Genomic DNA, 25611 nt, shown 5'->3' with positions numbered 1-25611 from the left:
TCCTTGGCTATTCTGGCTCAGACTTTTAGTTGCAGTCAACAGCATCTAAAACGTCAGCTAAAGGCCTGTGTGCTTCCTTGTCTTCAATGGGGCAAAATTATTTTCAGATTATTTTTTTGTCTTGGTGGGTTCATCCTATCTCAACTTCTGATTAATTTGTGATTATAAATGCAATTTGTAAGTTTTCCAAGAATGTCTTTCATTTGCTGGAGTGAAAGTTTATGTGGGTTTTTTTTTACTGTTTGTATCAAGGGCATAACTTTCGCAGAGTAGTTTTAAATTAAGTGTTCTCTTTCATAGGTAATTGTTGCTGCAGAACTTTTGAAAAATGCAGATGAATTGGTGAAACAGAAAATACGTCCGACTTCTGTCATTAGTGGATATCGTCTTGCTTGCAAGTAAGACCTACTGAAGCACTTCAAATGAGCAATTGTATAAAATTTGCCTGTTAACTTTTACAATTAAGTTTCAAAGTATCACTCAATGCATTTTTTCTTTAATCAATATAGCATTTTTTCAAATATTGATGGCCCACATATCATTTTTCAAATATTGATGACCTCTCCTGTCAGTCATGAGGAACAGATAGAGAGCCCTTTCACTGAGAATACTATGGTGGTGGAGTGCTGTTATCTGCCCCCCAAAACAAGCAGCTGGAAAGGTGGCTTTGGACCTAGATGCAAGCAGGTGTTTATGAGCAAGTAAAGAATGAAGCCAACAGTGCTTTGTTAGGACAGATTTTCCCCTTCACCAATGGAAAGAAAGGATTGTTACTACTATAGTCAAAACAAAGAGTTTAAAGTTTGCAACAGAAGCAGCAATTACTATTCTTCGAATTGATGATCTTATTAAGTTGCACCCTGAAAGTAAAGGTGAAAAAGGAGGATGCTATGAAGACGCAGTTCAATCTGGAGCAATTGAAAACTAAGTGAATTTTTATTTGCCTATTCCTGTGAAATGCTCTCAAGTCTGTAGTAACTAGTTTGTTGATGAAAGCGAGCTGTAAGGCTTCTGCATGACTAGAAAATAAATGAAATATGGCCATATTTTGTATTTGCATCAGTATCATAACGCAGAATGTAAAAGGGGAGGAGGTTGGAGAAAACCTGAAGGCTTCAGCAGTAAGTCAAATTGCAGCCAAACACTTAGCCTTTGGTGCGTTTCTTGTTAAGTATTGTGCGACAGAGAATAATGAAGCAGAATACAAAAAGCCTCCTCTGTGTACACACAAACTGTGGCCGTAGCTTTATGCTAGAATTGCAGAAGGGGGGAAAAGTTATAATGGCTGTTTTTCTCAAAGGCAGGATGAAGTTATCTGCAGGTATTAGGGTTGGTGTGAATGCTATGTATCAGCTGCCTTCTGCTTTTAAAAGATTCAGTGGATCCCTTCTCTTCATGAGGAATCTGAGGCAAGAAAGTCCCAAGTAGGTTGTTGAAGAAAGTTCTATTTAAACTGACAGCAGGATGCTTAGATCTTACCTAGTATCAAGAAATAAGTACAGTATTGCCTAATATTGTTTCTTTATTACTTACTAATAAAGATGAATCATGTTACAAAGTAGTACAAAATCAAAGAAAAGTTTCCTTTTATCTTTCTACACACATAGCTATGCCCATTCCTCCTCCTACACATAAAGCCGCAACTCCTCGTTTTCCACCTGTTCGTTCTAGTGAGTGCAGAAGTGTAACAAGGATTCGACACCCAGATGCTCCAAGGGGGTGGCCAAGGGCAACAGCCCCACCTTCAATGTTAATCTGCCAAAATAAATAAAACAAACAAATAATACATCAGAAGTATCTGTTAAATGTAGAAATCTTCCTTTCCTATTTTGGGACTTAATCTTTAGATCAAGGATTGGAAACCTCTGACAATAGGTTTTATAGTGAAGTGGGCAAGACTCATTTTTACGTTGCGATCAGAGGAAAGTGTGTCTCTGATTGAGCCATTACTTACACAACACGCTTGCCTGATTCTACTTCAAATATACCTTTACATTTTCTTAGCATTTTTTTAAGCAAGCACCTCCTATTTGGCTATACAGTTTTTATCCCCAACCACCAAATTTGTGGAAGGAACGTTCTCCAGGGACCTCCAACTTTACTGCTCCCCTACGCTCTGGAGCTAGCATAAAATGGTGATCATAATTTTTGGCAGTTCTAGGTAAATCAGTTATGTCTGAATGATGAGAGATCCAAAATTATCAGGAAGGTAATATATCTTGCAGTGCAATAATACTGTTCAGTTGTAGAATCTGCTAATGCACTTGGAGTAAATGGACCACCAGAGAACCTCCAGAGAAAGGATGAATACTATTTAATGAAGTAAACTTGCTGTTAATAGCTTTTACTGTCAGACAAATCATTCTGATATCCAGCCCGAATATTAACCAGGACTTACAACCCACTGATTCTGATCCCGCCTCTGGGGAAATGGAGAACCAATCCAATCCTTTGTAGGACAGTCCTTTAGGTAAGATTCTTACCATACATTCATTCAGTTTTCTCTTCTACAGCCTAAATATATTCAGTTCCTTCAATTGTTCCACGTAGACGTTTGTTCTCTGAACTTGCTTTAATTTTTTGATATCCTTTTTGGACTGAAATGCCCAGATATAAAATAGAATAGAGCTGGAAGGGACCCTGGTGGTCTTCTAGTCTGGCCGCCTGCTCAAGCAGGAGGACCTATACCATCTCAGACAAGTGACTATCTAGTCTCTTCTTAAAAACCTCCAGTGTTGGAGTGCCCATGATTTCTGAAGGCAAGCTGTTCCACTGGTTAATTGTCCTCACTGTTAGGAAGTTTCTCTTTTAATTCCAGGTTGCTTCTCTCTTTGATCAGTTTCAAACCGTTGTTTCTTCTCCCACCCTCTGGTGCTTTGGAGAATAATTTGACCCCCTCTTCTTTGTGGCAGCCCCTCAAATACTGGAATACTGCTATCATATCACCCCTATTTCTTCTTTTCTTTAGACTAGCCAAACCCAAGTCCTGCAGCCCTTCATCATATGCTTTAGTCTCCAGGTATTGAAGCTTACTGACCCTAAGATGGAGCCTTGTGGTACCCCACTGCTTACTTCTCTCCATGTGGATGTAGTACTCTTAAGTACGGTTTGTCAGCCAGCTATAAAGCCATCTGGTGGTGATGTTATCTATTCCACCATTTTCTAGCTTACCAAGCAGTAGATTGTGGTCTACTTTGTCAAATGCCTCACTGAAATCTAAGTACACTATGTCCACATCGTTTCGCTGGTCTACTAATTTAGTCACTTTATCAAAGAATGAAATACGCTTGGTTTGGCATGATCTGTTTTTAACAAACCCGTGCAGACTAGCAGTTATAACTTTGTTTGCTTCTAGTTGTTTGCAGATCTGGTTTTTTTTGTTATCTTTTCCAGGATCTTCTCAGGTATTGATGTTAGACTGATCGGTCTGTAGTTTCCTGGGTCTGTTTTTCTTCCTTTCTTGAAGATGGGGACATCAGCCCTTTGCCAATCCTCAGGTACTTCCCCGGTGCTCCAGGATTTTTGAAAGATATGGTGCAATGGTTCTGAAATAACATCTGCCAGCTCCTTCAGAACTCTGGGATGTAATCTGTCTGGTCAGGATGATTTATATTTGTCATGGTTGGATAGGTGTTCTCTTACTATTTTCCTGCTTATTTTAATTGCTGTTTCTAGTTTTTTGCAGTACCGTAGTTTCCGGCGTATAAGACTACTTTTTAACCCATGAAAATCTTCTCAAAAGTCAGGGGTCGTCTTATACAGAAAATTTAGGGACAGGGCTGGCTGGAAAACCTGGAGCGGATCTCCCATTTAGTCTGCGCAGGGAAAGCGGGACCAATTGGAGAAGAAGCTGCAGTCTGTGATTTTTTACAGGCTGGGGTCTGGGCGTCTTTTCTTCTAAAGTTGAAGGCCAGCTGTAGTATATCCCAACTTGAAAGGCAGGTGGGGAAGCCAGCAGCCAGAGCAGCAGCTTAGCTCTAAGGACACATTTGACTCAGGAACTAGGCGGGCTGGCTGGAAAACCTGGAGCGGATCTCTCTCTCTCTTTTTTTTTAAAATCCCATTTATATCCTGCCCTTCTCCGAAGACTCAGGGTGGCTTACAATTTAAAGCACAAATCAATGTGCTTAGCAATAGCCTTCATTCTGTGTATATGCCTGTTTAAAAGGGCTTTCACACACACCCCAAGCAGCATTATTACAAAGTCAGCTTATTGCCCCCAACAATCTGGGTCCTCATTTTACCTACCTTGGAAGGATGGAAAGCTGAGTCAACCTTGAGCCTGGTGGGATGCAAACCTGCAATAATTGCAGGCAGCTGGTGTTACTTAAGGCTCTGCGCAGGGAAAGCTTTAGAGTGAATTAGGAAAAGTGAAAAAATGAATTAGGAAAATAAGGAATGGTTGCTGGAATCAGGGGCTGCCACAAAGAAGAGGGAGTCAAGCTATTCTCCAAAGCACCTGAAAGCAGGACAAGTAGTAACGGATGGAAACTAATCAAGGAGAGAAGCAACCTAGAACTAAGGAGAAACTTCCTGACAATTAGAACAATTAACCAGTGGAACAACCTGCCTCCAGAAGCAGTGAATGCTCCAACACTGGAAGTTTTTAAGAAGAGACTGGACAGCCATTTGTCTGAAATGGTATAGGGTTTCCTGCCTTTGCAGGGGGTTGGACTAGATGACCTCCAAGGTCCCCTCCAACTACTACTTCTTCTTTTCCTTTTCCTTTTTATTTTTCTTATTCTTCTTCTTCTTATTATTATTATTATTATTATTATTATTATTATTATTATTATTATTATTATTATTATTATTATTATTATTATTATTTAATCCACTTGCACTGTTTTATGTTTACATGTTTGATGACAAACAGCCTTATGTTTATAAGTGACAGTTTTCCTACTAAGCACCTGCATGTCATAAGCATTTGAATTAAAATTACCATATTAAAATCAAATCTGATGTTTTTTAATTTTTATTTGGTGTGCGTTGGAAGAGGTGTAGTCTTATACAGCGAGTATAGCCCAAACCCTATAATTTAACAGGAAATGTAGGGGGTCGTCTTATACGCCCAGTCGTCTTATACGCCGGAAAATACGGTAGTTTATCTGGTATGTTGGGCTATTTCTTTTTCTGTGAGGACTGATGCAAAGAAGGAGTTAAGCAGCTCTGCTTTCTCCCTATTGCCTGTTACTTCCTTGCCATCTTCTCTCTTTAGCGGACTTACAGTTTCCTTGACTTTTTTCTTGTTGTTAATATGTTGAAACTTTTTTTATTATCCTCGATTTCTGTTGCAAATCTTTGTTCTTTCTGAGCCTTTGCTTTCCTGACTTCGCCTTTGCATGTTCTGGCTGTCTGCTGATAATCAGCCTTAGTTACAGTATGTGTCCCTCTTTCCATTGTTTGTGCTTGTCCTTTTTGTCTTTCAGTTTGTCTGAGAGATCTTTGTGCAGCCATGGTGGTTTGTTATTTTCATTGTGAAGTGCTTCTAGAAGTATACAGCTCAACTTTCTCCCCCCCCCAAAGTCAACGAAATTTTATTTGAATACTAGCATCACTGAGTACCTAATTATACATCTTTGCATTTAACAAGATGATTTTTTAAAAGTGAACATAAGACTCAGAGGTTCTGGATCACAGCAAAGAAAGATAAGCTCTTAATCACTGAAGTACCTCTTGGCACTGGAAGGAATCCCCCATCTACATTATTTGTCAAGTTTCCTCAAATTGATATCCTGCAAATTATTTCAGATGACAAACTGCTTTGAATGTTACCCTTCCCATCCCACCTAGCAAATATTGCAGGTTTGCATCAAACAAAATATATTTCCGTGCCCTATTCATCTGGAGCAGCATATGCATTCCAGGCTATAAACAAACAGATTTGCAGTAATTGTGTTTTTATGGCAATGTTGAACATACCTTTTCTGGGTTCAGTTTTAGTTCTTTTGGTATTATAACACCTACACTAGCAAAAGCTTCATTGATTTCATACAGATCCACCTGATCCAATGTCCAACCAGCTTTTTCAACCTACAGAAGATCAAGAAGCTTGTTCAATTAACACGGTTAAAAAAATCATGGCTGAATTCTGTTAGAAAGTTCTATTCCCCCCCCCCAAAATATATATTTGTAATACTTAATAGATAAATGAGATTCTGGTTACAAACACAATGTTCATTTCTAATAAACAATGATGCTCAAATCAGTATTTAAGATATCGTGCTGAAATAAACTCTAATCTCAAATTTAACAACACACACAGGATAAGCCCACAAATGCATACAATTCCAATGTCTCCACTGATGCTGGATTCATCCCCTTCTATAGCTATGAAAAAATGCACAATTCAATTAACTCTTGAGTGTTCAATCTTCACTAATGATGGATGCAATTGTTTTCTTTCCACAAAAGCATAGGTGACCATGCACAATCACACACACACAATTTAATATGCAGGAAAAAAAATACCTGGAAAAATTCAGTAACAGAGAGTTAATGAAACATTAGTAAAGCTATCATAATTCATCAGGATTGGGACAGGTTATACATATTATGGTATGAATATACTATGCTTAAAAAACAATTTAATTTTCAGAATTAATGCTTTAATTCAGTGAATGGACACTGTTCCTACTTACAGCTTTTCTTATTGTCGTGATGAGTACTATCGCCATAAATGCAGGATCAATACCAGCTTGAGCTGAAGACACGATCCGTGCCAAAGGAGTGAGATTTCGCTTAACTGCTTCTGATTTTTTCATAAGAATTACAGCAGCAGCCCCGTCACTTATACCTGAAGAGAAAAAAAATATATTAACTTTTTAGGTTGGATATATAGATGCTTTTTAAAAAGTTCATATTTAATTGAAGAGTAGATAGTACCAGAATCAAAATTTTTGCAATTGTAGTTAATGATCAGTAGCACAGTTGTTTCTTCTTCTTCTTCTTCTTCTTCTTCTTCTTCTTCTTCTTCTTCTTCTTCTTCTTCTTCTTCTTCTTCTTCTTCTTCTCCTTCTCCTTCTCCTTCTCCTTCTTCTCCTTTCCCCCCCATTTTGAGGAAGATGGTCTTAGAATTAGGTATAAATTTGCATGGTTTTTTTTTGTTTTTGCTTTAGTTAAATCTACTTGCATTCTTCCTCTGCATTCTTCATCCAAGACCTTAATCACAACACCACACTCCAATAATTCATGTTTCTTCCATTAAATTCAAACTATATTAATTGAATTAGAAAAATGTCTCCCCCCCCTTCATCCAAGTGAAATAAAGTTAGATTGCTAAAACTGGAATAGATGATTTTATGGCCTATCTTTACATTGCTCAACAAACCAACCTGAGGCATTTCCTGCAGTCAGAGTTCCTGTCCCATCGGTTACAAAGCAAGGTTTCAGCTTTGCCACTGTTTCTATGTTGCACCCATGGCGAGGATGCTCATCTACTTTAACTTCTGTGGGACCTGTCAAAAACAAGAATTTCAGCAGCAGCCATTTTATACTTGGTGCAAAAAAGGAAAAGTACAATTTTCCTATTAGAAATTCTAGTTCTCATGCTTTTTTTCAAAGATACACACTGTCCTTACCGATGGTATTTAACATTTGATAAACTGTCAGAGATGTATAAGGGTGTGGCAAACATACGTTGGAAATGTAACTAGCAGTTTTATCATCTTTGGTAGAAATGTAAAAAGGCTAAGAAATACTGGGATGAAATATGTATTCAGAGAATTCTTGGAATAAATGCACAATTGAAATCAGAAATTTTTTTTAGGCTTGATAGATAAACGCTTTGAAAAAAATGGGTCTGTTTTTATTTATCAGTAAGACTTTTGTATGCACGGGGATGGAAGGACACACAGATACCTGCAAACGGAAGAATTGATGGTGAAATGAATGGAATTGGCGGAGATGGCAAAACACTTTGATCAAAGACAAGACTCTTATCTAGCTTTGTTTCCACTTGGAAACCACTTTTAGATTTTTTTGCTTGAAACCCAAGACAAATGAAACTTTGATTTTGGCATTTGACAATTAGAACTGTTCATGATTATAGAAGTACTGTGTGTTACTGTTAGTCTTAGAGGTTACAGTATGTTACGTTTGTACCTCTAGCAAAGAAAGTGGGAAGTCATAATTTTCCATCTGTTTTTCCTTTTCTGCACACCTAACCTTATTCCCTTGACTTTTTCTTTTCTACTTCTTTATTTTTCTATTTTCTTACATTTTATTCGTTAACACTTTTAATAAACTTTTATTTTTTTATTTTTTTAAAAATGCATTGCCCTTCAATAAACAATTGTAGAAGAGTCATCTGCAGTAGCATTTTATCCTGGAACCTCTAATGTCCAGTTCACAAGCTATATACTATATGCTTCTTCTTATTAAAAATATTAATATTATACTTATTTTTCTCTTTGTATGACAATGACTATTAGCCAACTTTTCAGTGACTACAATTTTCTTCATTCCTTGTGTTCTAGTCTAGAAGTGATAAACTGAGTTCATGCGTTAAACCATAGAGCGTCAAGTTACGAAACCTGCTGTCCTTAGGATTGCTGCATGCTTCTAGCTTGCCAACTGTGCAAGAGTTTTTGAATCCACAGGTGTTCCTTTATCAACGCGAGAGCGGAAACTGTTGAAGAGTTGTTTTGACGAACTAAAGTATATTTCTCATAATAATTACTGGAAGATATATTGTACAATGTGACCTGAACTGTCAGAGGGGGAAGGGCAAGTTTCATTCTTTTAATTAACTGCTTCCCACCATTTTCTCAGAGATAGCTTTAATTCTATCGTACCGGTTTGCTAATGCCTAATAAAGTTAACGTTACAGAACGCAGTGCCTCTGGTGTTTTGCTTCGTTGGGCTTCTCAGCCGGAACTTGACATAGGAGTTCTACTTTGGGGTTTAAGTACAGTATGAACCTAATAATCTATTTTGCTTGGCTGATTTTGGCTCAGGATAAGATGTAAAGTTTGTCTCCTGTGATTTATTCAACAGATCACTATTAAACAAACTTTAACATAGAAAAATATATTAAACTCATAATAAGGTCTCCAAAATTGCCTTAGTACGTCTTGAAATTAACTCACGAGAAATTCTAAAGTTCAGCGGGATTATTCTTTAAATTACTATTAAATTAATACAATTTTTTTTTAAAAAAATACACATTAGTGTATCAGGAAGTAACTGGTTTAATCTATGAACCACTTCAAAATTGACAATGTGGCAGCAATATATTAAGTCACAGAGTTCTACGTTGGGCTTTAGATACAGTATGAACCCAGTTTATGTTGTTTGGTTGATTTTGGCTTAGCATAAGATGTAAAGTTCATCTGCTGTGATTTATTCAATAGATCACTATTAAAAAAAATACAGCGTAGAAAAATATATTAAACTCATAATAAGGGCCCAAACATTGATTTAGTATGTCTTGAAATTAATTCACAAGAAATTCTAAAATTCAGGGGGATTATTCTTTAAATTACTATTAAATTACCGGTAATACATTTTTTTTTACAAAAATACATGGTATTCTATCAGGAAGAAACTGGTTCAATCTATGAACCACTTCAAAATTGACACTGTGGCAGCAATGAATATTAGATGACATTTTTTCCAGATCTGTAATTATACTTCTCTTTCCAAAATCTAGATAGTTATTAACTGGCAGGACACAATGGTTACATTCATAAATTATCTTCATCTAGCAGTAAAGACTAAGTAATTACTCTTGAGGTTACTAAGTGTCCCTTTCCCAATACAACAATTCTAATTTATGAGGGAGGAAGAATTGAAGCAAATAAAAATGAATACAAAAGTGGGTCATAATACTTAGAAACAGGTCCCAGTCCCTTGTCCAGTATGTCAAACTGCTCACTGACCTTTTCTAGAAGGTACAGAAACGGGTACAATCTCTTTATTAAAATATCCACCCTTCTGGGCATTTTCAGCCTTATTTTGAGACATTACAGCCTGCTGGTCTTGTTCTTCTCGACTGACCTTCCATCGTTTGGCCACATTTTCAGCTGAAACAATTAAAAAATACAGTAGATACTTTAATCACAATGCAGTTATTGTATACTTATTACATTTATTACTCTGAATCTTCAAATACTGAGAGAGAATACATTGTTTCCAGCACGTAATATTCAGTTTTCAGTTTCAGTTTTATTTAATTTGTATACCGCCCTTCTCCCTAGGGACTCAGGGCGGTTCACAGGGCATATATAAATAACAATACAAAAGTTAAAAAAGATTAAATCAATGCCCAGTTAAAAACAATAATACAATTCTAAAACAGCAATTTAAAACCCATAATCCCCCGTCAGGCCAGACCAGCTAATTCAAATAAGTGGGTCTTCAGGCCACGACGGAAAGTTCGGAGGTCTGATGCCATCCGGAGCTCCACCGGCAGTTGGTTCCATAATGCCGGAGCGCCCACAGAGAAGGCTCTCCCCCTGGGGGCCGCCAGTCGGCATTCCCTGACTGGAGGCACCCTGAGGAGGCCCTCTCTGTGGGAACGCACAGGGCGGAGGGGAGTTGACGCCGGCAGCAGGTGGTCCCTGAGGTAACCCGGACCCATGCCATGTAAGGACTTAAAGATCATAACCAAGACCTTGAACCTCACCCGGAAGACAACTGGTAACCAATGCAGCTCGCGGAGCAAAGGTGTAACATGGGAGTACCGGGAAACTCCCAAGACAACTCTCGCAGCCGCATTCTGTACCAGTTGGAGCCTCCGAGTGGTCTTCAAGGGAAGCCCCATGTAGAGAGCATTACAGTAGTCAAGGCGAGAGGTCACGAGCGCATGAGTGACCGTGCACAGGGCATCCCGGTCCAGATAGGGCCGCAACTGGCGCACCAGGCGAACCTGGGCGAAAGCCCCCCTAGTCACGGCCACTATATGATCTTCCAGGGTAAGCCGTGAATCTAGGAGGACTCCCAAGTTGCGAGCCCTATCCACGGGGGGTAGAAGCTCACCCCCCATAGAAAGAGATGGAACATTTTGAATGTCCCGGGATGCCGGAATGCACAGCCACTCAGTCTTGTCAGGGTTGAGTTGAAGTCTGTTCCTCCCCATCCAGACCCGAACCGCCTCCAGGCAACGGGACATCACAGCGAGGGCATCACTGGGGTGGTTTGGGGTCGAAAAGAAAAGTTGGGTATCATCGGCATATTGATGATACCCAACTCCAAAACCACGAATGATCTCACCCAGCGGTTTCATATAGATGTTGAACAGGAGAGGCGAGAGAACTGACCCCTGAGGAACTCCACAAACGAGAGACCTAGGGGCCGATCTCTGCCCCCCTGCCAACACCGACTGCGAGCGTCCCAGGAGATAGGAGGAGAACCACTGAAGAACTGTGCCTCCCACTCCCAATCCCCTGAGACGCCGCAGCAAGATACCATGGTCGATGGTATCGAAAGCCGCCGAGAGGTCTAATAGGACTAGGACAGAGGAATATCCCCTGTCCCGAGCCCTCCAGAGATCATTCACCAGAGCGACCAATGCCGTCTCCGTGCTGTACCCGGGCCTGAAACCCAATTGGTAGGGGTCCAGATAATCCGCTTCATCCAGGACCAGAGGAAGCTGATGCGCCACCACACTCTCGACAACCTTCGCAAGAAAGCGAAGGTTGGAGACTGGACGAAAGTTGTTCAAAACAGCCGGGTCCAAGGCAGGCTTCTTGAGGAGAGGTCTCACCACCGCCTCCTTCAAGACGGTGGGGAAATAGCCCTCACTCAAGGAAGCAGATATAACCGCCTGGAGCCAGCCTCGTGTCCTCTCCCTAGCTGCATAAACCAGCCAGGAAGGGCACGGGTCCAAAAAACATGTGGAGGAGCTCAGCCTCCCCATAATCCTGTCCACTTCATCAGGGGTCACAGAGTCAAACTCTTCCCAGGTAACGTTGACAAGACCGCCCGTGTCCTGATCGCCTGACTCTGCCCAGTTGGAGTCCAAACCGGTCCGAATCCGAGCGATTTTATCCGACAGATGTTGACTAAATTCCTCGGAACGACCCTGCAAGGGATCCTCCCTCACCTCCTGATTAAGAAGTGAGCGAGTCACCCTAAACAGGGCGGCCGGGCGATTATCTGCGGACGCGATGAGGGTGGAGAATTACACCTCGCCACCCTCATCGCTGCGAGATAAGACCTAATATAGATTCTTAACCGCAACCGGTCGGGTTCGGATCAGCTAGACCTCCAACAGCTCTCTAGGCCCCGTTTCCGACGCTTCATCTCCCGGAGCTCCGCGGAGAACCATGGAGCTCGCTGGGATCTGCGCCGGGTCAGGGGCCGCAAGGGTACAACCCGGTCAAGTGCCTCAGTGGCTGCCCTTTCCCAGGCTTCCACCAAGGCATCCGCCGAGCTGTGAGCAATGGAGGCAGGTGGGGACCCCAGCGCCGCTTGGAAACTATCAGGATCCATTAAGCGTCTGGGGCGGTACCATCTAATTGGTTCCATGTCCCCACGGCGGGGGGTGGCAAAACGGAAGACCAGCCGCAGGAGATGATGATCGGTCCATGACAGGGGCATAATAAATGGAGAGCCCCCACCAAGATCATCCAACCACCGTCTAGATAAAAAAATCAGGTCAAGGGTGTGGCCTCCCTCATGAGTTGGTTCTGAAATTACTTGCGTCAGGTCCATGGCCGTCATGGAAGCCATGAACTCCCGAGCTAGCTCAGATGAACCTCCCAGGGATGGTAGATTGAAGTCTCCCAAAACTATAAGTTTGGGAAACTCAACCACCAAACCCGAGAGGATATCGAGCAGCTCGGGCAGGGCTGCCGCTGTGCGACTAGGCGAAATGTACACCAGCAGCAAGCCCAACTGCGCCCCAGAACCAAATCTCACAAAGAGAGACTCACACCCGACTATCTGAGAAACGGTGGACTCCCGCGGACATAAGGTCTCCCTAATAGTAACCGCCACTCCCCCACCCCTACCATGAGCTCGTGGCCGGTGTAGCACCCGGAAGCCTGGTGGGCAGAGGTCAACCAAAGGGACCCCACCCTCTGAGCCCAACCAAGTCTCCGTGATGCAAGCCAGGTCCGCATGCTCACCCTCAACTAAATATTCACACGTTCGTACCAGTTTTCCTCTCATCCTTGTAATGTTTGCTTTCTGTCCACTCTTCCTTTTTTTGATGAAATCAAGTTGGGACACGCTTTCATCTAACCTTTTTGAAAAAGCTATTTCCACGTGGCTTACCTGTAACACCCATGTGATAACAGTAGAAAGCATCTGTCAAGCCATCTACGATAAGACTGTCTCGCAAAGAGGCTTCCCCCATCTTCACCCCACCACGCAGATGAATGACATGAGGAGCCTGGGGAAAAAAATTTTTTTGATCCATTTAGAACATTGAAAGCAAATTTCGTTGCAACTGGATAGAAATAATCTCTGGAGTGCCCATTCTCACTGTATGACTCTCTGTTCAACTGCCATTAGTAAATCTAATATACAGAAGCAATCTCAACTCAGTTGTAGAGCACATGCTTTGTACGCATGAGGTCTTGGCTTCGATCCCCGATATTACCCAGTAGAAGAATCACACGATATGTATGAAGGCGAAAGAGTAAGAAAAAAGAAGCTTCCATATTGCTTGAATGAATGAACCTTTATTGTCAAAGTACAACCTGTATACATTGAGATTGGCTGAGCCTCCCTTCGTGCCCCCACCACCACAGCTCACAGTGACAACAAACCCACCATCTTGTTACACCATGTGAGCTAATTGCACAACACACCAGCCTCGCAAGTCAATCATACATAAAGTTATTTCCCGTTCAAGAGCCTGACAGCCCATGGATGAAAGCTGTTCTTCAGCCTGTTGGTATGGCTGGCTATACTCCTGTATCTCCTACCCGATGGTAGGAGAGTAAAGAGGTACCGACCAGGGTGTGAGTTGTCCCTGAGAATTTTCCTCACTCTTCCAAGGCAGCGAGCCCTGGCGATGTCATCCAGTGGTGTCAGGGGACAGCCTACAATGTCTTGTGCTGTGCTCACCACCCTCTGTAATGCTTTCCTATTCGCGGCTGTCAAACCAGCATACCAAACCACAATGGAGTACGAGAGGATGCTCTCTATAGTAGACTGGTAAAAGAAGGTCATTAGCCATTGTTCTACCCTGTTCTTCCACAAGACCCTGAGGAAGTAGAGTCTCTGTTGGACCTTTCTGGCCAGCTGGGTTGTACTGACTTTCCAGGTAAGATCTTCACAGAGGTAGACTCCCAGGAATTTAAAGGAAGAAACTCTTTCCACACAGCCCCCCCCCCCGATGTAGTGGGGCAGGTTCCTCTCTTTTCCTCCAGCAGTCTAGCACCATCTCCTTTGTCTTGCCGATGTTCAGGTGCAAGTTGTTCTCTAAACACCATAGGGATAGTTTTTGTACCTCCCCCGTGTGCTGTCTCATCTCCACCTGTAATAAGACCCACTACGGTGGTATCATCTGTGAACTTAATGATCGCAGTGGATGGGTCAGACGATGCACCATCGTATGTGTACAGTGAGTACAGGTAGGGGCTAAGCACGCAGCCCTGTGGCGAGCGCGTGTAAAGCTTCAAGGGGGTGGAAGAAACAGACCTGACCCTCACTGTTTGTAGCCAGTCCCTTAGAAAGTCTTTAATCCAATTGCAGACGGAGGGGGAAAAATTCAAGTCAGTCAGCTTTTTCATAAGGATGAAAGCCGAGCTATAATCAATGAAAAGCATCCTGACATAGCTTCCAGGTTTCTCCAGATGGCTTGCTATAGAATGTAGAGCAGTAGCTATGGCATCATCTGTCAACCTATTCCCCCTGTAGGCAAACTGATGTTTGTTGAAGTCCGGTGGGAGGCATTTCCTAAGATGTTGGAGAACCAGTCTTTCAAAGTATTTCATCACTACAGTCGTCAATGCAACAGGTCTATAGTCATTCAGGCACTCAATTGTTGTTTTCTTCGGGACTGGGACAATGGTAGCTGCTTTCAGGCATGATGGTACACAGGCTGTTTGCAAGGAGATGTTAAAGATCCTTGTCAGAACCCCTGCTAATTGATCGACACAATTCTTAACCACTATCCCCATCTGGGCCTGCAGCTTTGCTGGGATTCACAGCCTCCAATACAGCTTTCACTTGATGTTCCTACAAGGTGAGTGGCTGAGAATCAGAAGGCCGGCCAGCAAAGGTTACGGGGTCTGGTCTTTTCACCTCATAGCGAGCGAAGAAGATATTCAGCTCCTCTGCCAACAAGGCATCGGTATTAACCATGTTCCTCATGTTGCCCTTATGGTTGGTTAGGTGCTGCAGTCCCTGCCACACTTGCTTTGGGTTGTTGTCTGCTAGGTGGTTCTCCACCTTGTGTTTATATTGTTGGATTCGAGCTGAGAGGAAGGTGAAGGCTTGAAATGAGCTGAAGAATATTTCACTTTAAGATTAGTGGCATATCCAGTGCAAAGAAGTATACACACCCACTATATGCACAATAATCTCCCTGCTATTTTTTATCAGAAGCAACAGTGACACAAAGGGATCAGAAGAACAGTTCGGCCTCTGCCATGGAAGTTTCAGAAGTCATTGTCCCATTCAAAGATGAAATGTCCAACTTCCAAATGCCATCAGCATGAAGGAATGCCAAACAGCAGTATCTCTTCTTTGCTGATTGTGTTTGTGTATGTGTATGTTTGTGTATGCATGCAATGATTTTTATATATATAAAACCCTAACCCTATGTATTATTACTTCCTTTGGTGGGAGCATGAAGTGCTAAACTATTTAGCGCAAAGTGATAATCCTTCTGAAGAAATAACATGGCTGTGGGGTTTTTTTAAAAAAAATTGCACCATGTTTTATAAACTTTTTAAACTTCAAGAAGCTTTATAAACCCACCAAAATATGTCCTTATATCTTAATCCAAAAATATCCTGGTTTATTCCAGATTTGCTTTTGTACCTTGCATGAATCAGGAAGTAACCTCGCAAAGCAGGATTACTTGATCTCCAGTGTTTGAATGTTTAATTTATGTGTTGGCCTTTGGCTGTAATAATAAATTGATTGATTGATCTCCAGAGTTGTATTCATAGCAATTTCATCACTCGAAGGTTTGGATATTGGTGATGTTCATATATGATTTGTTTTTGGCATCGAGCCATGCTCTGTTTAGCAAACTGTGGTTTAATAACCCTGGCTTAAGCTTCTGTGCCAATAAGTATCTCAAATCAGTGAGGGGCTGGACATGGCCCAATTCTGTTCAGCCTCAGTCCACTGAAGCCCAACCTCTTACTGATTGGGAATGTAGCTGGCGAGATAGAAGTCACCCTTGATAAACGCCTAATGTGCAGCTTGTGTACTGTTTAATGCAGTAATTCACCCATGGAAATCATTCTTCCGTGCCTTTACGGCATAACCTTTCTAGAAGCAGCAAGCCTTAACCTCTATGAACATCAAGCAGCCTCACCTTGCTCATGTTTTCCATTCCACCAGCCACCACAATACTGGAATCTCCTGTCATAATAGACTGAGCCCCGAGACATACGGCTTTCAGGCCTGATCCGCAGATCATTTGACAACTCCAAGCTGGTATCTCATATGGAATCCCTGCCCTGACACTGGCCTGTCGAGCAGGATTCTGGCCAGCACCTGCAGACATAAGCACACAGGGACAACCATGCTAAATTCTTTCAGCTCATTCTCCTACCTCACCTCTTAGTGCCAGACAGGTGCCCATGTTATTTGCCTGTAACGTTACTCATAACCAGTTTGAGTTTTAAATTAATAACCCGACTCTTGTTTCTAGGCACTGCTTTGTAAAAATGAATGTTTGACTCTTCCTTACAATGCCCATGTCTTAATTTTACAAGTTACTTTTATTCTGAATTCTCTTAGGCTGACCTTCATTGTCTTTGGGCTATATTTCAACACTGCTGTGCACAGGTGAAGGCAGTGTATTGTTTTGGTTTTTTGCTTTTAACCTTCAGTGTAATGGGAATGTGAAGTTTATTCCAAGGGCTGTCTGCATTCATAGGAATTTGCCCACGTTTTATGATCAAAATCAGCCAAATAGTTTCTGTTTCTGAGGACTGGATCAGTTAGATCTCCTCACTCTTAGCGCAGCACCTTAATCACTACACCATACTGACTCTCATAGAGAAGCATATTCATGTCAAGAAACTGGAGAAGGCTGAGGAGAAAAAGACTAATGGGATGCAAAGCAGTAAAAGTAGGGGCAAGAATACAGGCAGATAGAACAGACTGACACATTGCTGATTTAACACACCCAGAATTGTGTGAGACCTAGAATATATGGGAAGAAAGTACAATTTATAATAAGTAAAATTCATTTTGTGTGTACGTGTGTGTAATTTCTGCATTACAAAAATGAACAGAAGAGGCCACATCAAAATCCTGGATAAATGCTTCATCAAGTTCATACCTGCTGCCAATACCTGTCCAAGTATAACTTCAGATATTTCTTTAGGATCAATTTTTGTCCTCTCCAACAATTCTTTAATGACTACTGAAGCCAATTCATGGGCGTGCAGGGTTGACAAGGCACCATTGAAGGATCCTAGATAAAAGATAAAAATCAGAAATAGATGTTTAATTTTACTCTATTCCATCTTTCCTTTTATTCTATTCTTCTTTTAAGCATTCTAGGTAACAAATACAGATTACAATTCTAGGAAAGTAAACAAATATTATATTTTTATGGGTATACTTGGGGCTTAAGTTATATCTATATTGTTCATTAAAAGCCTGGCATTTTATTTTATTATCTGGTCTAATGTACTGTCAAGACCTGATTCTTCAAATATGGTAGCATTTTCTTGGTCTTCCAGAGTTATGTATAATTATGTGTAGTGTATACCTTTTTAAAGGGACATGGTGGCTCAGTGGGTTAGGACTCTGAGCTTGTCAATCAGAAGGTCGGCAGTTTGGCGGGTCGAATCCCGAGTGCCGCGTAACAGAGTGAGCGCCTGTTACTCGTCCCAGCTTCTGCCAACCTAGCAGTTCAAAAGCACGTAAAAATGCAAGTAGAAAAATAGGGACCACTATAGTGGGGAGGTAACAGTGTTCCGTGTGCCTTTGGCATCTAGTCATGCCGGCCACATGACCACGGAGATGTCCTTGGACAAGCGCTGGCTCTTCGGCTTTGAAACAGAGATGAGCACTGGCCCCTAGAGTCTGAAACAACTAGCACGCATGTGCGGGGGAACCTTTACCTTTACCTATACCTTTTTATATATACATAAGTCAGTTCTATGCCAAAAATTAAACAGAACCACTAGATTCATTTATCATCCTACAGTAGAAGGCTTTAATAGGGAGAACACTATTCCAGTTGTCATACCTAGTAAAGTTCAATAAATGCATTTTGTGTATCTATTTCTTACATCCTTATGCTAAATAGGACTCAAACTATTTGAACGAATAAAATTTATTTGCAGCTCTTTCAATTAGAAAAACCTGGGCAGTCTAACTTTTAATTATGCGTACAAGAGACTCCATTGTTTTGTTAAATATACTCAAGAATTATTCATATATCTAACCTCGATGTCTTACATAGTTGTTTAAGAACCTGATTTCAGATTTTTTTTAAAAAAAATCTTAACATACAAAACCCTAGGAAAGGTCTTATGAAATATAAAAGGCCAAAAGAATTGGCCAACTGTACCCATGCCATCAGAAGGCAGCAGACCCCGCCCGTCAGCCAAGAAATTCTGGCTGGCGGGGTCCAGGAAAAGAGCCTTTTTCTGCTGTGACTTCCACCCTTTGAAATATCTCGACTGCAGACAAATAAGGGAGCCAAGAAACAAAGATGCGAAGCCAGCTCGAGCTTTGTGGAGGACAGATTGAAGGAATGTCAGTGTAGCATTGAGCGGTAAGAAAATAGGTTAGAAGAACGATTTAGCCTGCTATTTTGCATAGAGTAGCTACATTTCAATCTTGTTTAAACTCAGTCGGATTTCCAGACATAGCGTTAGACAGGGTGTCCATTTCCAATCTGTTATCCAAATACTTCTTAACAGTTAAGTAAGCAGGTAACAAAGCCCTACATACATCCTCGCCCTCGGAGTTCTAGAGTTCTCTAGCCCTCTCGCGGGACATCCGTAGTACAATTCCTACCACAATCCTACTACCTCGGCTCATTTTCTTCTCTTTCTGCCACGAGCAGGAAAAAAGTACAGAATTTCCTCCCCTAACAGGCAGCATAGACGGGGGAGGGGGGGGGGAATGGGCGAAGGCAAATTTCCCGCAGGCATCAGAATGAATGGACCACTCAAGGTTGGGAGCAAGCGTAACGTCGGTCCATGAAAACGCGCGTTTCAGAGCAATGCGAGATCGAGGCATGAAATAGCTCCGGGAATAGTTTCTACTCACCGATCGGGGTCCTTGCAGCAGCAACGAAAACAACGTCCTCGTCCTCGCAATTCATGATGCCTCAAGGTAGTAGAAGTCCCGTCGCTCCTTTTCTCTGGGCAAACTTCCCAGCGCCTCTGTTATACTCACCCTAAAATATCTCATTGATGCACACCCTAAAATATCTCATTGATTACCCTGGGCCCCGCCCATCTCTTACTTTGACTAGGATGGCTAGAGTAGACCGAAAGGGTGATCGTCGTCACGTGACAGAAACACCTAGCCAACCAGGCTTTTGTATTGGCAGAGAAATTCAGAGGTTTGTACCGTAGTTTTAACTTTACAGGCAACAATCACAATTCAGTCCCATAGTGAAATGGAGCATTTACTCATGTGTCTATAAACCTGAACTGGGCAAATTGGTGCATCATAGGGTAAAACATTTTTCATGAGGCAACTGGACTTTCTTGTTGTTGTTGTTTTCTTTGAAGACGTTTCACTTCTCATCCCAGAAGCTTCTTTTTAATCAAGGTACTTGATTTTTAATCAAGGCACTACAAATGAGATAACGTACAGAATGTGTCCAAAATACAGGACATATGACTCCTGTGGTACAGAGGTTTGGCAAATGTTATAAAAATTTCATGAGATGAAAATTATAAAGTACTTTATGACAACACAAAACGGCATAAAACATTTCTTGTGATCAGCTTCTATTGTTTGACTGTGCTATACAGTTCAATGTGGGCTATTCTCAAGGCAGATACATCTTTGAGTATCTCCCTGAATTTTAAAGAATTTTTCAAGTATATTAGAAGCTCTTATTTATTTATTTAGCGTATGGCTGGTCACACACAGAATTAAAAGCACTTCATATTTACAAGTTAGAACAGTTAAAACACTTTTTTTAAAAAAAGAAGCAATTATAAAACCTAAGAGGAAAACAGAAATAACATTTCAGAGTTTAATGTCGAGTTTGGAGATCCAGTCAGTAGCTGCCGTTGTTACGCAGAGGAAGTCCTTAAAATCTCCTGGGTATCTTCGAGATTTAAGGTGCTGGTACTTACCTTGAAAGCCCTACATGGCTTAGGCCTGGGATATCTGCAGGACTGTCTGCTGCCGGGGACGACTTCCCATCGCCCAGTGCGCTCACACAGAGAGGGCCTCCTCAGGGTGCCGTCGGCCAGACAATGTTGGCTGGTGACCCCCAGGGGGAGGGCCTTCTCTGTGGGAGCGCCAGCCCTTTGGAACCAACTCCCCCTTGAGCTTCGGATGGCCCCGGACCTTCGGTCCTTTCGCCACGACCTCAAAACTTTCCTTTTCCATCAGGCTGACCTGGATTGATGATGGGTTTTGAAAAAGTTTTAATTTTTAACTGTGTAATTAATTTTTGGGGGCTGTTTTTTAAATTTTTTTAACTTTTGTATTGTTGTTTTTATTGCTGTTAGCCGCCCTGAGTCCTTCGGGAGATAGGGCGGCATATAAGTCCCAAAAATAAATAAATAAATATTAGTGCATTCCCTCACTATGTGTTGGATAGTCTGTCGGGGAGCCCCGCAATCACATTGTGCTGAAGGTGTCTTTCCCCATTTATACAGAGAATCGGCACACACCCCATGAGTCGTTCTAATTCTATTGTATGTCACCCATATGTGTCGGGGTAGATTAAATCCTGGAGGTATATTATTAGGATTAATATGCTCAGAAATATCTTGGGAGGTATAGCTACTCCATGCTTCCATCCATTTTTGTATAGTGCTCTGATGTTCGGCCAGCAGCTTGAGCGCTCTGCCACTGTTGAAAGCATTGAGGAATCTGATAAGGAAATAACTCTTGACAAAGGGTTATTAAGCCAAAGGGTCACTGGTTGTCCAGAGAATACAGTAATAAAGAGCAGCTAACCAGATAAATACCATGGTAAGGTATTAAATGGTAATGAGCACAATATGAAATCTGTCTTAAAATAAATCATGTGAACCCTTTGGGATTACGTGGAGTTTTGCATGAATTGGCCATAAAATGAGCTCTAAACGTCATGTAAGTCACAACAATAGAAAAACACAGTCTGCTTAAAATAATACTACACAAACAGCTGTTGTCATGTTTTAATTGAACATAAGATGGAAACATTCACAGTGCAGGGTGGAAAAAGTATGTGAACCCCTAGCCTAATGACTGCTCCAAGAGCTAATTGGAGCCAGGAGTGAGCCAACCTTGACTCCAATCAGTGTGATGATATTGGATGTGTCGCTGACAGCCGTCCTGCCCTTTAAAAACACACACCTGTTTTGGGTTTACTGGTCTCAAGAAGCACTGTCTGATGTGAACCATGCCTCGCAGAAAAGAGCTCTCAGGAGACCTACGATCAAGAATTGTTGACTTGCATGAAGCTGGAAAGGGTTACAAAAGTATCTCCAAAAGCCTTGATGTTCATGTGTCCACGGTAAGACAGACTGTCTACAAATGGAGAAAGTTTAGCACTGTTGCTACTCTGCCTAGGCGTGGTCGTCCTGTAAAAATGACTGCAAGAGCACAGTGCATAATGCTTAATGAGGTAAAGAAGAATCCTAGAGTGTCAGCTAAAGACCTACAGAAATCTCTGGCACATGCTAACATTTTTGTTGACACATCTACAGTGAGGAAAACATTAAACAAGAATGGAGTACATGGGAGGACACCACGGAGGAAGCCATTGCTGACCAAAAAAAATATTGCAGCACGTTTGAAGTTTGCAAAAGAGCACCTGGATGTTTCACAGCACTACTGGCAAAATATACTGTGGACAGATGAAACCAAAATTGAGTTGTTTGGGAAAAACACACAACACTATGTGTGGAGAAAAAAAGGCACAGCACACCAACATCAAAACCTCATCCCCACCGTAAAACATGGCGGAGGGAGCATCATGGTTTGGGGCTGCTTTGCTGCCTCAGGGCCTGGACGGATTGTTGTCATTGATGGGAAAATGAATTCCAGAGTTTATCAGGACATTTTGCAGAAAAATGTACGACCATCTGTCCGCCAACTGAAGCTCCGCAGAGGATGGGTGATGCAACAGGACAATGACCCAAAGCATACAAGTAATTCAACAAAACAGAACAGAATACGCCTTCTGGAGTGGTCCAGTCAGAGTCCTGACCTCAACCCGATTGAAATGCTGTGGCATGACCTTAAGAGAGCGATTCACATCGGACATCCCAAGAATATTGCTACACTGAAACAGTTTTGTGCAGAGGAGTGGTCCAAAATAACTCCAGATCGTTGTGCAGGTCTGATCTGCAACTACAGGAAACGTTTGGTTGAGGTTATTGCTGCCAAAGGAGGGTCAACCAGTTATTAAGTCCAAAGGTTCACATACTTTTTCCACCCTGCACTGTGAATGTTTCCATCTTATGTTCAATTAAAACATGACAACAGCTAATGTTTGTGTAGTATTATTTTAAGCAGACTGTGTTTTTCTATTGTTGTGACTTACATGATGTTTAGAGCGCATTTTATGGCCAATTCATGCAAAACTCCACATAATCCCAAAGGGTTCACATACTTTTTCTTACAACTGTATACTAGCCACGACAGCAGACCACACTTGGCTGTAGTGCACCAACAACCTTTATTGTTGGTTGGCATAGCAGTGACCTCTGTGCTCATTGGCCACCTAGCACTGACATGTTCCGCCTGTTTTTTCCACTTTTATTTTAATTTTAAAAAATGAGGTAGCCCATTCAGAGTCAAAGATACTATGCGTAAGACAGAGAAAGGTTGAGCCTTCCTCACTGCCCTGAGCTCTCATTACCCAAAGAAACATCTGCAAGAGAACAACCAAACTCAGAGCACTAAAGACCCCACAGTTTAACCCTGAGCTACAAACATTGTCTTCTGTTAGTATTAGTATTTCTGTTTCACCCTCAAATGCAAACTGTAAAAACACACAGACAAAAAACAGAAACAACAAAGATGCCGCAACTGAAGCAGACTCATTTTCAGCTGCTTCTGCTTCCCGTGATTGGATCTGGGAGAGAAAAAGGAAAATCACTTTTCTCCCTAGTTCTGATGTATTCAGTACAATAAGTAAGATGATTACAAAGCTACAACCATAAAAAGAAATGATATGATATGTCTCCATATTAAGTTTAAGTTTAAGTTTAAGTTTATTAAATTTTTTATACCACCCTTCTCCTGAAGGACTCAGGGTGGTGAACAGGGCATATAATAAAAAATACAAAAGTACAAAAATTAAAAAAGAATTAAATTATTGCCCAAAATAAAACAAAAAGAATATACAAATATTAAAACCCTAAGTTAACTACCCATCAGGCCAGGCCAGCTTGATCGAATAAATGGGTCTTTAACCCGCGCCGGAAGGAGCGGAGATCCGGTGCCATCCGGAGCTCAACCGGCAGTTGATTCCACAGAGCCGGGGCGCCCACAGAGAAGGCCCTCCCCCTGGGGGCCACCAGCCGACATTCTCTGACCGGAGGCACCCTGAGGAGGCCCTCTCTGTGGGAACGCACAGGGCGGAGGGGAGTCGACGCCGGCAGCAGGTGGTCCCCGAGGTATTCTGGACCCAAGCCATTTAAGGACTTAAAAACCATCACTAAGACCTTGAACCTCACCCGGAAGACAACTGGTAACCAATGCAGCTCGCGGAGCAAAGGTGTAACATGGGAGTACCGGGAAACTCCCAAGACAACTCTCGCGGCCGCATTCTGCACCAGCTGGAGCCTCCGAGTGGTCTTCAAGGGAAGCCCCATGTAGAGAGCATTGCAATAGTCAAGACGAGAGGTCACGAGCGCATGAGTGACCGTACACAGGGCATCCCGGTCTAGATAGGGCCGCAACTGATGCACCAGGCGAACCTGAGCAAAAGCCCCCCTAGTCACGGCTACTATATGATCTTCTAAGGTAAGCCGTGAATCTAGGAGGACTCCCAAGTTGCGAGCCCTATCCACGGGGGGTAAAGACTCACCCCCCATAAAAAGCGATGGAACATTTTGAATGTCCCGGGATGCCGGAATGTACAGCCACTCAGTCTTGTCAGGGTTGAGTTGAAGTCTGTTCCTCCCCATCCAGACCCGAACCGCCTCCAGGCAATGGGACATCACAGCGAGGGCATCACTGGGGTGGTTTGGGGTCGAAATAAAAAGTTGGGTATCATCGGCATATTGATGATACCCAACTCCAAAACCACGAATGATCTCACCCAGCGGTTTCATGTAGATGTTGAACAGGAGAGGCGAGAGGACCGACCCCTGAGGAACTCCACAAACGAGAGACCTAGGGGCCGATCTCTGCCCCCCTGCCAACACCGACTGTGAACGTCCCAGGAGATAGGAGGAGAACCACCGAAGAACTGTGCCTCCCACTCCCAATCCCCTGAGACGCCGCAGCAGGATACCATGGTCGATGGTATCGAAAGCCGCCGAGAGGTCTAATAGGACTAGGACAGAGGAATATCCCTTGTCCCGGGCCCTCCAGAGATCATTCACCAGAGCGACCAATGCCGTCTCCGTGCTGTACCCGGGCCTGAAACCCGATTGGTACGGGTCCAGATAATCCGCTTCATCCAGGACCAGAGGGAGCTGATGCGCCACACTCTCAACAACCTTCGCAAGAAAGCGAAGGTTGGAGACTGGGCGAAAGTTGTTCAACACAGCTGGGTCCAAGGCAGGCTTCTTGAGGAGGGGTCTCACCACCGCCTCCTTCAAGACGGTGGGGAAATTACCCTCACTCAAAGAAGCAGATATAACCGCCTGGAACCAGCCTTGTGTCCTCTCCCTAGCTGCATAAACCAGCCAAGAAGGGCACGGATCCAATAAACATGTGGTGGAGCTCAACCTCCCCATAATCCTGTCCACTTCATCAGGGGTCACAGAATCAAACTCCTCCCAGATAACATTGACAAGACCGCCCGTGTCCTGATCGTCAGACTCCGCCCAGCTGGAGTCCAAACCGGTCCGAATCCGAGCGATTTTATCCGACAGATGTTGACCAAACTCCTCGGCGCGACCCTGCAAGGGATCCTCCCTCACCTCCTGATTAAGGAGGGAGCGAGTCACCCTAAACAGGGCGGCTGGGCGATTATCTGCGGACGCGATGAGGGCAGAGAAGTAATTACACCTCGCCGCCCTCATCGCTGCGAGATAAGACCTAATATAGGTTCTTAACCGCAACCGGTCGGATTCGGATCGGCTGGACCTCCAGTGGCTCTCTAGGCCCCGTTTCCGACGCTTCATCTCCCGGAGCTCCGCGGAAAACCAT

At 42.7% G+C, this 25611-nt stretch overlaps 1 protein-coding gene across 2 annotated transcripts; it reads right to left on the bottom strand.

Moving 5' to 3' along the window:
- Nucleotides 1-1504: 1504 nt before the first annotated feature.
- LOC308660785 (acetyl-CoA acetyltransferase, cytosolic-like) lies at nucleotides 1505-19590 on the bottom strand. Of its 2 annotated transcripts, XM_081315385.1 has the most exons (10): nucleotides 19375-19590; nucleotides 17426-17560; nucleotides 16451-16632; nucleotides 13225-13342; nucleotides 9885-10028; nucleotides 7338-7460; nucleotides 6645-6799; nucleotides 5926-6036; nucleotides 4249-4349; nucleotides 1505-1755 (listed from the first exon to the last, which is right to left on the bottom strand). In XM_081315385.1, the coding sequence occupies exons 1-10, from the start codon at nucleotides 19427-19429 to the stop codon at nucleotides 1668-1670; spliced, it is 1212 nt and encodes a 403-aa protein (XP_081171511.1). In that variant the 5' UTR covers nucleotides 19430-19590; the 3' UTR covers nucleotides 1505-1667. The 2 variants fall into 2 exon arrangements, with proteins under 2 accessions (XP_081171511.1, XP_081171512.1); XM_081315386.1 differs by lacking the exon at nucleotides 4249-4349 and having other exon boundaries at nucleotides 19375-19539.
- Nucleotides 19591-25611: the final 6021 nt, after the last annotated feature.

This window comes from Vipera berus, assembly GCF_964194415.1.
Source record: "Vipera berus genome assembly, chromosome: 1".
NCBI classification, from domain to species: domain Eukaryota; kingdom Metazoa; phylum Chordata; class Lepidosauria; order Squamata; family Viperidae; genus Vipera; species Vipera berus.
Note: the sequence above shows the minus strand (reverse complement) of the source record. Positions and strands in the feature narration are given on the sequence as shown.

Excerpts from the sequence above, each read along its gene's own strand:
- LOC308660785 (XM_081315385.1), bottom strand. The coding sequence starts at position 19,429 with ATGAATTGCGAGGACGAGGACGTTGTTTTCGTTGCTGCTGCAAGGACC. Across the intron at positions 17,561-19,374 it reads TGCTGCAAGGACCCCGATCG|GATCCTTCAATGGTGCCTTG; the intron begins GTGAGTAGAAAC and ends TCTTTTATCTAG. Across the intron at positions 1,756-4,248 it reads CAGCTTTCCATCCTTCCAAG|ATTAACATTGAAGGTGGGGC; the intron begins GTAGGTAAAATG and ends TTATTTTGGCAG.